The 16,157-nt window shown below is 42.5% G+C and overlaps 1 protein-coding gene across 1 annotated transcript; it reads right to left on the reverse strand.

The window, feature by feature from the left end:
• Positions 1-4,859: 4,859 nt before the first annotated feature.
• Positions 4,860-15,853, reverse strand: TLR4 (toll like receptor 4). Its single transcript, XM_008152116.3, has 3 exons — positions 15,575-15,853; positions 11,407-11,573; positions 4,860-7,767 (listed from the first exon to the last, which is right to left on the reverse strand). The coding sequence occupies exons 1-3, from the start codon at positions 15,662-15,664 to the stop codon at positions 5,505-5,507; spliced, it is 2,520 nt and encodes an 839-aa protein (XP_008150338.2). The 5' UTR covers positions 15,665-15,853; the 3' UTR covers positions 4,860-5,504.
• Positions 15,854-16,157: the final 304 nt, after the last annotated feature.

Genomic DNA, 16,157 nt, shown 5'->3' on the forward strand with positions numbered 1-16,157 from the left:
CGGGGATTTCACTCTTTGCTCCTCAGTTTCTTTACCTGAGAAATGGCATGGCTGCCAATACATGGCCATTTAATTTTAACAATTAATTAATGCCCAGATTAGAGCAGTCCCAGGCATGTACCAAAAGCTTAGCAAATATTATTGTGATGAATACATATGAGCTGTGTGACCTTAGACACATTACTGATCCTCTCTGGGTATCCATGTCCTCATGGCTAAAATGAGGAGCCTGGTACCTAGCTCACAGGGTAAAGGAAGCAATCAGGTGAGTACACATGATGCCTAATAAATTAGATTCCTTTTGATCAACCACTTATTCCACAGTTTTCACTTTTATCTGAAAAATGTAATGATCTCTATAACAGAGCTCACAGGATATGATCTCATTCCAATCATCTGAAGAGTCCTCAGCTTTTGGAATTTTCCCCATAACCTCTGTGGTCCACCACAGGTCTGTGATCCCAGCATGAAGTCCAACTGACCAGAGAAATGGTACAGCAGTCTAACCATGTTGCTTACAGGACAGCCATTATCTTGTGGGCCTGACGTGTCCATTGTTACAAATCTTCAATCACATGCATCTTTGATTTACTTTTGCCCAGACTCTTAAGAATGTAGTAGTAATACCAATAAATAGCAATAATTATTGGTTGAAATCATTCAAAATTATGATGGTGAGTGAAAAGGTTTTATGCATGTTTGTGGGTGAAGGGGGCTCTGACATGGCACAGTGTTTAATAATCCTGGCAAAGAAGTGAAGTGGACCTTCATCCTAACCGCAGAGCTGCCCTTTATCAGCAGGTTCTACAATATCTGACATTTTATAGGATGTCTCCAAGTGTCAATCTCCTTTATCTGTAAATTGGAAATAATTACCATTTCCAAATTCATTGATGTGACAAAGGAAATAGCACGTATAAAGACCTTGCACAAAATGATTCTCCATGAAAGGTAACAATTATCATCATCTGCATTATCATTATAGCCATTCAAGTCATTGAATGACTTTCCCACGATCACTCAAAATGTCAGTGGGGAGCCTGGACCAGATCTCAGTGTCCACCCTCCCAGAAGTTCACTTTCCATGGCACCAGTATTCTGCTCCATCATATATGAACAGAGTATGGCTTTGCCCCTTTGTACATTCTAGCAGCAGCAGCCGGTCATTCAGTATGTGTTTCAGATCTGAGACCCTGCCTTCTCTTCCCATTCTCCCTCCTTGAGAGTCACATCACTGACTTTGACTACGGTTATGAGAACTCCTGCTTTAGGAACTTCCAGGATTCCTGGTTTCTATGCCCACTCATCCTGTTTGTAAGGCAGCCCCTTCAAGCAGCTAAATTTAGAGCTGTGTTGTGTCTCCTCTCTACTCTCCATTTTATCAGTATAGTACCTTGTAGGATAGGAGAGACTTAGCCTCCTTATTCAGAAAAACAAACTGAAGTCAGAGAGATTAAGACACTTGTCCAAATTGTATTGTGAATGTGTGGAAGAATCAGAATTCAAATCCAAGTAATCTATATGCATCTGCTAGACTAGTCCTAATATATAAAAAGCCAGGGGCTGTCACGACCGAACAGATGACTGAACAGCAGGCTACCTGGGGCAATAAGGCCAGCAGGGGGGTTAGTGAGGGACAACCAAATGACTGAACAGCAGGCTGTGTGTGGCGACCAGACTGGCAGGGGGGGAAGTTGGGGGCAACCAGGCCAGTGTGGTGGGAGCAGTTGGGGGTGACCAGGCCAGCAGGGGGGCAGTTGGGGGAGACCAGGCTGGTGTGGGGGGGCAGTTAGGGGCAATCAGGCAGGCAGGCAGGTGAGCAGTTAGGAGCCAGCAGTCCCGGATTGTGAGAGGAATGTCCAACTGCCGGTTTAGGTCCAATCCCAGGGATCCCGAGGGGTCCCAGATAGGAGAGGGTGCAGCCTGGGCTGAGGGGACCCCCCCTCCTGTGCATGAGTTTCATACACCAGGTCTCTAGTATGTACATAAAAGTCCATGTAAAATTTTTAAAAATCAGTACTCTCTACATTTAGTAACAATGACTAGAATATTCCATAGAAAGAAAGTAAAAGCAAACTTTCCAGCCACTCCTAATTTTCAAATCATCTACATTTTTCTTCAACTATAAAAATGGATTATTAGCATTCTAGGAACTAGGCTGAAATTCTACGTCTCAAAGTCTCAGCTATTTGGGTCCTTTCATTTAGTCAAGAGAAAAGAAGGGAGCGTAATTTTGCCAGCGGGAAATGCCGTAGAGGAGCATGCTATGTTGCTCCTCCTCTGGACAGTCTAACTTGAAGCCTGTATCAAGGTGCTAAAGTTGATGGGCTCAGACTATATCAGCTAAGCTACCTTATTGAGTTGATTTCCAATGACATGTCATTGCCATTTAATGAAGGCACTGAAAGGAAGAGCCTTATTTAAAACCATGTGTCAGAAAGGATCTCTGAGGGAAGAATGGTGGGTCATTGCTATAAACGCGGAAATAGCTCGGCCTATCTGGATGGACCTATTTGCATTGGAGCCTCACAGACAAGAATTCACTCCACTGGAAAAGAGAGTTGAAGTGGGAGAGGCTTAGTCCAACATTGTCAGAGAAAAGGGTTGGTTTCAAGTACCTGATGTCTCTTTCACAGCTCATCCTTCCACCAGACACCTATCCTTCAGTTCTACCATCATACCTGGGTTCTAGTGGTGAGTCCTGGCTATAACAATGAGAAAATAAAAATAAAGAGCAGTAACATTCCAATCTGTATATGAAAGGGGAAGGCATTAGAGAAACCATCTAGCATAGTTGGCTTTTAATATCAGAGACTGAGTTTAAATGCAAGTGCTGCCACTTACTGCCTGTGTGACTTTGAACAGGTCACTTACAGTCCCAGAGCCTTGATTTCCTAATGGACGATAACACCGATCTGACTGGTGCCCATCTCATAGGCATGGTGTGTGGATTTAAATTGCATGTCATACAAAAAGCAAGAGAGTAGGGCCTAATAATAACATCAAAAAATAACTTGTAAGGAAAGTCTTCTTCCCCCACTTCTACAAAGTAACTTTGTCCAGAATTTCTAGTTCTTACTGATTAAACTTATTGTCCATGTATACCATGCTTGAATCTCCCTCACATCCTTCATGGAAAGAAATGTGTTATAAGTAAATTATTCAGTATATATAATATAAATGCATATGCATTTGCCTAATTTCACGGTTTCAGTGAAAAACCCTTGACAAGTGTCAACTGCACAGAGAGTTGCTGGGTTTCACTTCTCTCTCACCAGCCTTAAGCATGAAGCAGGGGGCAGAGTGGAAAGAGAAGGCCGAGGCCCAAGGGCAGGCCAGCCACTGGTTTAGCCTGTGCCTGCTGACAATAAAGTGACTCCCGTGAACCTCAGTCTCACATCAGTATGATGGGAATGGAATTCTTAGTCTGCTACTTCACCTGGATAATAAGAGATTCGAATGTGGTTGTCACTGTGTCAATATGTTCCAATTTATAGAGTATTATACAAATGTAAGGCTGTCCAATTATATTAATTTAGCTTTCTTCCACCTTTCATGTCTCTCTACTGCAGAAAAGTTAAATGGACTCTAAAACCCGTCCTTAGGCATGAATTTCCTCTTTCTTCCCCTTCTGCTCTGTCATATCATTTCTTTCCTTTCTTGTCTACCTCACCCTCCATTTTCAGAGTCCCCATCTCAGAGAAGGGGCTAATGGGAAGGAGATAAGCATACAGGATCCACTCTAGTTGTATTTTTATTTTTGTCCTTGGAATCTTATATATTTGTTTAACCTAAAACATATATGCGGAACTCATACTCAAATATGCACATGAGCACACTCCCATATAGGCAGGACATACACAAAAACAGACCTTCAAGCTACTCAGGTTCTAATGCAGCCACTTGTATGTAAGCAATAACATACAGACACAAGAGTACAGAACTCAGACAGCTGTAGGAATCCATACCAAATTCCCACATCCCCCTCTTGCAATATAATCACTCTTATCCATGCACAGATGATCACACAGACACATGCTCTTCCTACACAGAGATGGAGAGGCATGTGAACACACATACACATCCACTTTCACTAGCACATTAAGACCTAAAAACACACCCAGGCACATTCAGCAATTTGAACCAAGCCCAGACCAAACACACTCTGAAACACTCAGTCACAAGCACATTCTTGCATGTGGCCATAATTCCAGTTCAGACAATTGTATTTCTCAAATGTCCTCATTGCTTTCTTCAAATGCACCATTCTGAGAATCTCGGTGAGTGCCTTCCTGAGAACTCCCCTTTCCATGACCCTTATTAACCCCAGGAACATACTTTCTCAATAAGAACATGTACTCTTTTGTCAATGTGGTCATGGAGTGATGCCCAACAGGAAGAAGCAACGTGTGTTCCCCACCTTGAATCATTTCACAATCCCCTGAGGGATTCATTGTTTCATCAAACACTCATTTGACACAGAAGAAACCTTTTCTGAAACTCTCGTCTGTGGTCCCCCTGGCTGTGTCAGCCCACCTGTTTCTGGGATCATCCGGAAGAGCTGCCCTTCTGCAGCCATCCCACCTTTTGCCCCTCCTCGAGCCCTAATTACTCATTATGAGACCAAGATGTCAGACTTCTCTCCCCCATTACAATAAGCACCACTTTCCACCAAATTATTTTAATGCTTCCTTTATGACAGTCATAACTTAGTCGGTAATCAATTTAGAATGACATCAAGTGACAAAGTGACAGAGTGCATTTGACATATTTGCTTGAAAGATAGTGGTTAAAGATGGATGTTTCCAGCATGTCTCTTACAACCATACTGAAAAATTGAGGTTTATAGAGAAGACATGTAAAATGAGAACTGAATTTATTAAAAATAAAACAACGGGGATTATTAGTTAATAATGACCAGGATGTTTGTGAAGATGCTTTCATCGGGTGTCCTTAGGAAATGGGTGCAGGGTTTTCACCTTTGTGAGGCAACTGACTTAAAGTGGAGGAGGATCTGAATCAGAAGCCTTCTGAGTCATCATGTAGAATTTAAATTGTATTCAATAGAAAAGGGAAAAGTGAGCAAAGGTCCAGTGTAGTAGAAACGACCACAACCGCTTTGTTTCAAGGTGGCCAACACATAAAATACGAGGTGCCTTCCATTCAAAAGGCTCAGGAGAAGAATTGTGTCCTTTTCTGATGTTACCAGGGCAGGTCTCTTAGTTATAATTCAATTATATAGTGTAAGAGTTGAATTGAGTTTCCCTGTCCTCAATGCCTAGGCTGAGTTGGTTGAAACACCCACCTGCAGGTTCTATATTTTAGCACAGTATTTATTCCCTCCACACTGTAAACTCTGTGAGATTAGCAGTCCTGTGTGTCCTGGGTACCACTGAAGCACCTTCCCTTGGCGCAATGCCTGCTCTGCTGCAGCACTTAATACTAGTCAACTGAACAAATATTGGGTACATCTGGGCAAGAGGCACCTGAGGAGTATTTATATGTCAGAAGGAGGTCATTGTTTCATCCTGACTGACTTCTGCATCCACTGTTCCTTCTGGACTCCATGGCTTACCATCCAGCAAGGCTTTTCTCAGTCGTCGCCAGAAGATGTGCCGGCCCAGGGCACTGTCCTCCCACTCTAGGTAAGTGTTCCTGCTGAGAAGGCGATACAGCTCCACCTGCTGCCGGAGCAGGGATTTCTCCACCTTCTGCAGGACGATGAAGATGATGCCCGCGTGACTGCTCAGGAACTGCCAGGTCTGGGCAATCTCATATTCAAAGATGCACCATCGGCTCTGGATGAAGTGCTGGGACACCACCACAATGACCTTCCTGCTCTTGTGGAAACCTTCCTGGATGATGTTGGCAGCAATGGCCACGCCAGGGATAAAGTCTCTGTAGTGAAGGCAGAGCTGAAAGGGGGGTACCCCCTCCTCCAAGTTCTTTACCAACTCATTCCTCACCCAGTCCTCATCGTGGCTGGAGTAGATGACAAAGGCATCATAAGTGCTGTCCCCTTTGCTGTACCTTTTGCAGCCAGCCAGAAGCATCAGGTGGAAATAGAACTTGTAGACCAGAACTGCAGCCACAGATACCACGAGTACTGAGAGAACGGACACACTAATGACAGTTTTGTTCATCTGGCAGGTGGTGTTTCTAAAACTGAGCACAGGCACACCCTGCATAGCTAAAGGTGTCTTACACATCATGTGTTCAGCTCCCACCAAGATGCTCCTGTGGTCCTGGACCCACTGCAGGAAACGCATGTGTTCACAAACACAAGCAAAGTCATTCTGGGTCAGATGTAAGGAAGTTACATTGCTTGGAAAATGCTGTAGTTCCTGCCCATTGGCGGCCACTATACGGTTAAAACTGCAGTCTAGAACCGAGAGAGGGAGATTTTTGTAAGGAAGCATATCCAAGGACAAGAGGTGGTTGTGACTCATATTTAGCACCTCGAGTCTAAGGAGTGAGCTGAATGCCTGCGGAGACACCTGTTCCAATTGACACTGAGAGAGGTCCAGGATAGTCAACTGAGTCAGATCTCTGAAGACATTTGGAAGGAATGCATCCTGAAAGGAATTGCCAGCCATTTTCAAGACTTGGAGGCTGATCAAGCCATCAAAGATGCCCTTGAAGACAATCTGGATGTTAGTGTAAGAGATATCAAGGTAAAGGAGGTTTTTGAGTGAGAGGAATATTGAAAAAGTACTGGCCTGTTTCAAAGTGGAATGCTGGAAATCCAGTCGTTCTAGTTGCTCTAAGCCCACGAAGTTTGAAGTCATGGTAATAATACTATTGAAGCTCAGATTTAAGTGTTTCAGTCGGGTTGTCCCAAAATCACGGTGAGAGCAGCAAGACTTGAAACTCAAGCCATTGCTACTGAGATCTAGAAACTCAAGGTTTCTTAGATTAACTTCAGTAAAAGTGGTAATACCTTTGTTGTCAGTGAAAACAAACTGCTTGAGAAAGGTAAGCTCCAATGTAGGAAAATGTTCAAATTTACAATTAGTCAAGTTTAAGTATTGCCATTTGAAACCTTTTGGAAGGCTTTCTAGCCTGTCTATATTCAGACTCACCAGAGATATTGCAGAAGCATCTGCCAAACAATTTAAAAAGCCAAGGTAATCCTCTGGAAAGTCTTGGAAGTGTGCTATCCGGAATTCTTCAATGGTCAAATTACACAGTTCCTCCAGGGCAGATTTGTCCAAGTTTACTAAGATCCTTTCATTTTTAAATTCTCCCAGAATCAGCCGTTTGATCTTTAAACCTGCCAGACCTTGAATAAACGTTTTCATGACCTCTGCACTATCAAAATTACTTCTCAAAGTCAGTTCATGGAGCTTAATTTTTTCAAAGGCACCTGGTTGGATAAAGTCTAAAGGGTTGAGGGACAGGTCTAAAGAGAGTTTGAATGAGGGCATTTGATGTAAAACCTGCAAGTCTTCATGGTAAATATTTCGAATCTTATTATTGGAAAGGTCCAAGTGCTCCAGGTTAGGCAGGTTAGAAAAATAGTTCGGTAACTTGAAGGAATCGATTAGATTGTGAGCCACATTAAGCTCCTTCAAGGATTTCAGATGTGTGATGGGGAAGTCCTCTAGAGAGGCTAGGTTTGTCTCCACAGCCACCAGTGTCTGTAAACTTGGTAGTCCAGAAAAGGCTCCTGGGGCTAAACTCTGGATAGGGTTTCCTGTCAATATCAAGATGGAGAGATGTTTTAGGCCTTGATATGCATCATCTTCAATCTTCTGAATTTCACACCTACAGGGAAAACAGATACAGATTATATGTTTCTGATGAATAGGGAGCCCACAATGGAAAAACAGCATCATATATCTCTTCCCACGGCTTTGACATGCCATACAATTGTGAACAGGCAAAGATGCCAAAGCTGATGATGGCAGGGACACATGGGAAGCCTCACAGCTTGGGTATTATCTTATAAGCCACAGTGACAAACTCTTTTTCTCTAAATATGTTTTTATTGATTTTGGAGAGAGATGAAGGAAGACAAAGAGAGAGATAGAAACATCAATGAGAGAGAACCATGGATCGGCTGCCTCTTGCACCCAACTTGTCCCTTACTGGGGATTTAGCCCGCAATCAGGCATGTATGTCACCTGACCAGGAATCTAACCTGCGACCTTTTGGTGAATGGGATGGCACTCGACCAAGCCACTGCAGCCAAGGCAACAAACTCTTTTATCACACATGCTAAGCAGAGACAATACATCCATCAGAACAAAATCAGTTAAAGATCAATAATTGGGTCACATACTGAAGGTATGGCTGAGAGAGTATGTAATAACCAGGGATCAACGTTAGCCATTCCCTGCTGCAGGTAATTGTGACCATACATCTGATTGGTACAGACAGTCCAATTAGTAGTTGGGCAGGATAAATGACTGGTCAATGTCAATTTCAAAGATGTAAGAAATTATACCTAAGTGTCCCAGGTACCCTTAATGTTGATGAAAAGTTATAATTATCCCAGGTAAATGTTAGTGATAAGGGTGAGTTTTATTGAAGAAAAATATACTAGGAGAGTTTGTACCCAGGGAACAGACTTAGACAAGGGGGGGTGAAAGCAGGCTTCTCTGAGAACATTTAAGTTGAAATTTGAAAGATGAATAGGGATGAACAAGAAAAGGAAGTGAGCACAACAGCAGGTACAAAACCCTTGAGTTAGGTGGCAGCCATCATACACAGAGGAACTGTGAGAACCAACTTTTTCGTCCAGAGTCAGAGAAGGAAGTAGAGGGGTGTGAGAAGGGATTGTGGAGAACGGAAGTAAAACTAAGGCCCTAGGCTTCAATACCAGAAAAAGGACTTTGATCATACCCCAAGTGAAATGGAAGCCATGCTGTACAATGTTGATAGAGGTATCTGTGAGACAAGGCTTTTATCCAGCCAACCAACAGTGAGCTAATGGTCAACTCTTGCTAGCATGGCAAGTGCCTTCCAGTTACAGTTTGTAAATGACTCCTTTCCTAGTCCAACCTGAATTACATTGGCAATGTTTCCGCTTGCCCTATCTCCTTCAGGAGGTTCATGGGTAATACAGGCATTTCAGTCCAGGCTTCTGTTACTGATTAGTAACTGGATAGAAGGTAGTGGGTGCAGCAGAAAGGACAATGGAAGACGAGGCCAAGACATCTGGGTTCTGGCATCTCTGCTTGTCCTTTTCTACAAAATGATCTCAGGAACTCCTTTCCTCCTCAGGGGCCTAAGTTACCACACTTCTTAATGAGGCAGCTAAACATGATTCTTCCTCAAGTTACTTTTAGCTCTATGATTTTATAGTCCGTAATCTTATGTATATATCATTCCATGCATCAGGCAAGACTGGAAGAGTCTTGCTATGTCTCTGTCTCATCAAAGGGTGCTCATTACTTTAGAAAAATCGAGTACTAAGATGAAGTAAACATTGAACTTGGAAGTGGGAGATGTGAACTTGAATCCCTAGTCTTCTTGCAAGCAAGATACATGAACATAGATAAGTCACTTAAACTCCCCCTGCCTCAGTTTCCTTGTCTATAAAAAGAAAAAATGTATCAATAAGTTTCTATAGAAAAAAAATTCCTTCCTGGCCCATCACAAAGCATCCTTAGAGAACTAGTTGAGTAACTGTATGTGAACATTGTAAAGCAATATGAATAGGCATAGATTGTCTATTATACCATTGTGTGCCCTAGTGGCTAACCAGAGAGGAAGCTGCCTCTCTCTGAGCACATATTAAGGTCTCTGAGAAAAGTCCCTGTGGTAGGTGATGGATCAAAGATGAGTTATAAGGGAAATTATTTGATAATAAACTACTTCTTGTTTAAAAAAGAGGGAGAGTTGGTCTGTCTACCTCCATATAGCTCTTGACAAGATTCCTAGTGAGAAAACTGAACTTTAGAAAGTAATGAAATGCTATAATAATAATACTTTATACTTATCCAGTTTCCTTTATTAAGATTTTAAGTATGTATAGCATGTCAGCATTCATTATCACATTTAACCCTATGGGGTAAGTTTCATCATTTCTGCTTCACAGATGTGGAACTGGAGATTCAGGGAGATGAAGCGACATGCCTCAGGCCATGTGGCTGTACATGTTGGTGGAGGACCTGAGCCCACGGGCTCTATAAAATACACCACTGCTTTTAACATGCCCCACTCTTCTTTGTTATACTCTGTCGGTATCTGAGTTAGAGTGTGAAATATCAGATGATCACTTTTTACAGAAACATCTACTCTAGAAGTGTATTTCACTCTAGAAATGTAGTCTTTATCAGGACTATCTATAATAAAAAGCAATATATGCAGTGTTTCTCTATTTTCACAAACTGTTACAGAAACTATGGTTCGTTATTGAGTCCTCTAACTAAATATAGTTCACTATTTTTTATTAAGACTCGTAACCAATATTTTAAGAATATATTTTTATTGATTTCAGAGAGGAGGGAAGAGGGAGAGAGAGATAGAAACATCAATGATGAGAGAGAATCATCAATCGGTTGCCTTCTGCATGCATCCCCCCGCCCCTCCACTGGGGATTGAGCCCCCAATGGGGGCATATGCCCTGACTGAGAAACAAACTGTGACCTCCTGGTTCATAGGTTGATGCTCAACCACTGAGACACACAGACCGGGTAAGCCCCCTAACCAATTTTAAGGTTCAGTTTCCCCTCCCCAAATAATGATAATAACTTAACCTGTCATAATGAATGAAGCATCAGAAAGGGAAATCTTAGTCAGTGTTCTCACCCACAGTAGTGTTTCCCTTAGATCTTGCCATCTTTCTCCATGGGTTCCTTGTATCTTCCTAATTCCCTATATTCTCTACTCCACTCAGCTCATGAAGTCTGTCTTGACTACTCACTGAAGAAAACACCCCTCTTCTGAAAAATGCAGTGTACTGCTTCTATTTTGCGCATAGCTTATCACTGACTTATTTTTATTCTTATCTCAGGTTCAAAATCCAAAATCCAAATCAGTAATATTTGTTGAATGTCTATTATGTGCCCAGTACCATGCTCATGATTTTAACATATTAACTGTTTCAAGTAGATATGCCCTACTTGGTAGCTGAGATTGAATGCTATATCTCAACATACTTTTGATTCCTAAAAGAGTGTACATATAGCAAGTAGTCATCTGCTGATGAAAGAGTTTGAGACCATTTTCTCTCCTGACGTAAAAAGAAGTTCAAAGATAGGATTATCCTTAGAAACTATCTGTTGTCTAGCTACTGATTTCACATATTTTGTATGTAAAATGGAGAACTGGAGAAGGCAAATGACTTGTCCAAAGTTATATAGCAAGTAAGACATCTATCGGATGGATGAATAAGTGACTGAAAGGATAGAACAATGAACATTTTACCTGGTGCTGTGTCTAAAAGCTTGTCATTACCTGGATAAATCCAGCACCTGCAGTTCTGAGAAGTTGGAGAAGCTGTGGCTGCCTAAATGCCTCAGGGGGTTAAAGCTCAGGTCCAGGTTCTTGGTTGTTGTAGGGATGTTATCAGGGATTGTGTAGAGATTCAGCTCCATGCACTGATAAGTAACATTAGGAACCACCTGCAATGATCATACGTTAGATGCAGTGTCTTAACGCCATGCACCTCAACACAACTTTCCCTTCTCCTTGGCCAGAGTCAGAGAGGTCTCTAGGACAACCTGCATCCATGCACCCATCCATCCATCCACCAACCCATTTACCTACTCACTTCATACTTACAAAACACCTTACTCTGGACTAAGAAGGGAAGAGCACCTACCATGTACCTACTATTCTTACCTCTGCTATAATAACGGCAGCATTTAGCAACAACCAATAGTAGAATGGTGAAGAGCTGAGGCTCTGGAGTCCACGAGCCTAGGGCTTCACCTCAGCTCTTCCATGTGATTTAGGAGAAGACTTTGTTTTCCAAGTAACGCCCCCATTGTATACAGCCTGGGAGACTGACAGTCAAGGTGTTCAGACTTTCCTTACCCATAGCCCAATTGCTTCTCTCCCTTGGCTTATTGACCTCTGAGCAGGTGATAGAGAAATGGGGAAAATAGTTGGAGTGCCTAGACTATGGTGGAACCTGGTCAATAACATCCAGTGCTTTATGCTGACTTGTTTTCTGTGTTAGCTTCTATTATACTTTCCCAAATTTTCTGTAATCCCTGTTCTCCAAAAACCCATTTGATTTCTGGATTCTCTGATTTCTCTAAAAACATGTCTTGCTTAAGTCAGCTAATTGTGGCTTTCTGTTATTTAATACCCATAAGAACCTTTAAAAGGATTACAAGAGATAAGGCATTTAAATAGATGATCAATAAATGTTGGCTTTTACTATCATTAGTTGTTATTAATTAATTGCTATACACCAGTATATTTCTTAAGTTAAATACTTTAATATTCAACTAAACTTTTTAAGGAAGAATTTCTAGAGGTGAAAGAATATGCATAAAGTCTTACAGGCCAGGCCATATGTGCAGGTCCTCACTTAATGCACATGTCTGCTTAAATGCTGCCTCTAACAGGAGCCTCACAGGCCACACTGTCTAATAGAGGACGGTGCCAGTCACTCTTCTCTCACCGCCTTTTATCCTGCCACCCAGGACGTATCACCATCTAACATCATGTTGCCCATGCAACTGTTCCATCTGTATTGTTCGTCTCCCTGACTAGGTTGTAAGGTCTGATGGTCTTGCTCTCTGCTATGTCTCCCGCACTCAGAATGGTGCCTGGAAAATAGTCAATGCTTAATAAATATTTGTTCAATAAGTGAATTACTGATTGAATGGAGGTTTGTTTAAATCCCAATTGTAGGCATTTTCTGTTTTGTGTTTTGGGCAGTACAAAGACCAATGTGATGTGGCTTCAGACTTCCATGAGCTCACAATCTAGAGTAAGGGTTAAAACAGTGAAATAAGCCAGTCAGAGAAAGATAAGTACCATATGCTTTCACTCATAGGTGGAATCTAATGAACAAATGGAACTAACAAGGGAAATAGAGACAGACTCATAGCAGACAGCAGGCTGACAGCTCTTGGGGGTGTGAGGAAGGGAGGTGGGGGGTTGGGGGGTGTAGAAACTGAGTTAATAAGGGGGAAAAAGAGAGAGGGGAAAATATATATATATTGAAAAGGGCTATTAGACTAGGCTTGGAAAATATTTCCTCTGGTTCAGAAAACATAGAGATCAATTCTGCATCAAAGGATAGTAGAAGTCTTTTGAGAAAGAGAAGATTTCAAGGTGGGTCTTGAAGGATGAACAAGATTTGGATACATGGAAAAAGGAGGAGGAGGGAGCAGGGGAGTGAGGAGAGTGAAAAACTCATTCTTATCAGCTGGCACGTGAAACCCAAGCCCAAGGGGAAGCCAGGGTCCAATAAGGAAGTGCTTATACTTTATCTTTTGGCAATCCTTTTAAATCATTTGACACCTTGAAGTTGTACAACTACTGTGTGCTGGGAACTGAGAAATAGTGATAAATAAAACCCACAATGGCCATGCCCTCTTAAAGATTCTATCTCAAAGGGAAAGAAAATGTACAAATAAACTAATATATATGTTATATATTATATAATGGTGTCCTGTATAAAATAAAGCAGCATAAAATATTAGGGACAAATATGGTGCCGGCAGCTGTACATGAGTTGATCAGGGAAGACTACCCAGAGGGAGGTGACACTTAAGCAGAGATCTGAATGAAGTGAGGGATTAAGCCATGCAAATATCTAGGCCTACGCTATCCAACATGGCAGCCACTAGTCACCCAAGGCTACTGAGCTTGAAAAATGTGAATAGTCTGCCCGGCTGGCATGGCTCAGTGGTTGCACATCGACCTGTGAACCAAGGGGTCGAGGTTTCATTCCAGTCAGGACACATGCCCGGGTTGCGGGCTCAGTCCCCAACCAGCGATTCTCAATGATTCTTTCTCATCATTGATGTTTCTATCTCTTTCTCCCTCTCCCTTAGGGGCAAAAAAAAAAAGAAATATGAATAATCTAAACTGAGATGTATGGTGAATGTAAAATATATACTAAAGACTTAGTACCAAAGAATGAATGTAAAATGCTTTATTAATAGTGGTGTGTAAATTACATTTTGAAATAACTTTTGAATATATTGGGTTTAGAAAACTATGTTTTAAATTCAGTTAGTTAAATGAATGATTTAAACTTAAATCATATCCTGTGACCCACATGATGTTATCAGTGGACAGCACTGATCTAGGGGGAAAGCGTTCTAGCTATAGGAACAGTCAGTGCACAGGCCCTATGCTAGGAACTGGTCCTGATAGCAAAGGAGAGTTACTATGTTTTTAAAGAGGGTAATTTGCTAGACCCAGGCCTTAGGAAAAAACAACAACTACAAATAAACAACAAACAAAAAATGTACAGAGTACATTAAAGGAAGGGGGCTATGGAGTCAGACTAGTCATTATCTAAGAGTGAATGAAGGCCAGGGGCCTGAGGACCTGCCCTGGCTTAGCACAGAGGGATTGGGCAGGCTCTGGAGACAGAGAATATGAGGCATGAGGGAAGGAGGAGTCAGGGGTGGCTGCAGTTTTATCCAGGGGTGACCACCCGGGTTGGATGGTCTCTTCCCAGCAACCTAACAGCAAAAGAGTCAGAGAGGAGGACATGGTGTGGGGCACTGGGCAGTGAACTGGGGAAACAGAGGACTCTGAGGTGATAAATTCATCTTTGTTCCTCTTGAAGTCCACTATTTCCCCCATGTCCCTAATTTCAGGACTCGGGCTGGTTATACTTTTGTTGAGTGTCTGGCCCTGCCACACCCTAAGACCAGGACATTCTCAGGGCTTTTGGCTTCTGCTGTGAGCTTCCAAGGCAATTGTGGAAACCAGAGAGATCCATCGTGAATGTGATTGCGAACCAGCTGGCTCATGTTTCACAGAGAAAGAAACCATTGCATTGGCTGACATTTTATATCTTTCTCTCTCCTTTTTCCTTTTTCTCTTTACCTCTCTCTTTTTCTATTTTTCTGTCTCTCCTTTTTTTTATTAAAATTGTTTTGCTTTTTATCCTTTGGATAGAACTATGCCTAGATTCAGAAGTCTGAAGTCCACATAGAAAGTTTCTTCTTGTTAAGAGACAAAAAAAAAAACACACACACACACACAACAAAAACATCTTCTTGAGACTGAAAGGGGCAGTGACTGCTGGAAGCTCAGTGCCCAGATCACCAGCAGAAAGAAATGACTGGAGGCAGCCTTCTTACAACTATCCATTGAAGGAGGTGATACGATCCTGTTACAGATGTGAGAAGCATCTCAGAGAGGCCTAATAACTCCTTCAAGGTCACACAGCCCAGAAGCCTAAGAAGAGTGGTTTTCAGCAGGTCTATCTGAACTACAGTCCTAAGTAGGACATGATCCCAGGGGCTGCCTGTTAGTGCCTTGTAACTGTGAATTATTTGGTCCCTGTGGCTTCTCATGGCTTTAAGGTAATTCGATTCCTTTTTGGAAATGAAACTAACAAGGGCCCACAGTGGGAAGTTCAGCTCTTTTCTGAAAAAGCAAGACAAAGCACCCAGGAGATGAATGGACCCCAAACACATACCTGCACACAAGGGTCCCAGCTCTCGGGTCTCAGGCAGGAGAGGAAGGCCATGGCTGGGAGCAGCGTCCCAGCCAGGCGGGTGAGCCGCATTATCCCGGCATTGTCTGCCACCAGAAATGGCCCTGCCACAGCATGACGCGCATTAATCGCCTGCCCAGCAGTCTCGAAGGCACTGCAGTCTTTTCTCCCTTGTGCGTGCCCCACGGCAATTACTGTATTCAAAGCAGCGCTGGGTGAGGGGCAAGAGGAAGTGAGAGTGGCAACCGTAGCATTCTGGACTTTTGTTTCTCTGATATTTATCACCCCTGTCTCAGGAGGGGAAGTTAGAAAAAGAAGAAAAAAACTCCTGCAGACCAGTGGCTGGAGCAAAAGCAAGAGGAAGCTGGCTGCACTCCCAGTCAGTCATCTGACCTCAGCGTTGGTGAATTTAGGAAAACAATCCCACTCATCAAACAGTCCGCATAACTGTGTAGGGCTGCGGCCTTCCTGTAATGTTTTAGTGGTGGAAACTCACTGTGTCAGTTCCTAGGGCTGCCATACAAATTCTCACAAACTGGGTGTTTTAAACAACAGAAATTTGTTT

This window comes from Eptesicus fuscus, chromosome 15 (assembly GCF_027574615.1).
Source record: "Eptesicus fuscus isolate TK198812 chromosome 15, DD_ASM_mEF_20220401, whole genome shotgun sequence".
NCBI classification, from domain to species: Eukaryota; Metazoa; Chordata; class Mammalia; order Chiroptera; family Vespertilionidae; genus Eptesicus; species Eptesicus fuscus.

Bases quoted from the DNA above. Each gene is read 5' to 3' on its own strand.
- TLR4 (XM_008152116.3), bottom strand. From the start codon at position 15,664: ATGCGGCTCACCCGCCTGGCTGGGACGCTGCTCCCAGCCATGGCCTTC. The intron at 11,574-15,574 runs GTATGTGTTTGG...TGATCATTGCAG, and splicing joins GCTGGGACCCTTGTGTGCAG to GTGGTTCCTAATGTTACTTA. The intron at 7,768-11,406 runs GTAATGACAAGC...TTTTCCCTGTAG, and splicing joins CAGGTGCTGGATTTATCCAG to GTGTGAAATTCAGAAGATTG.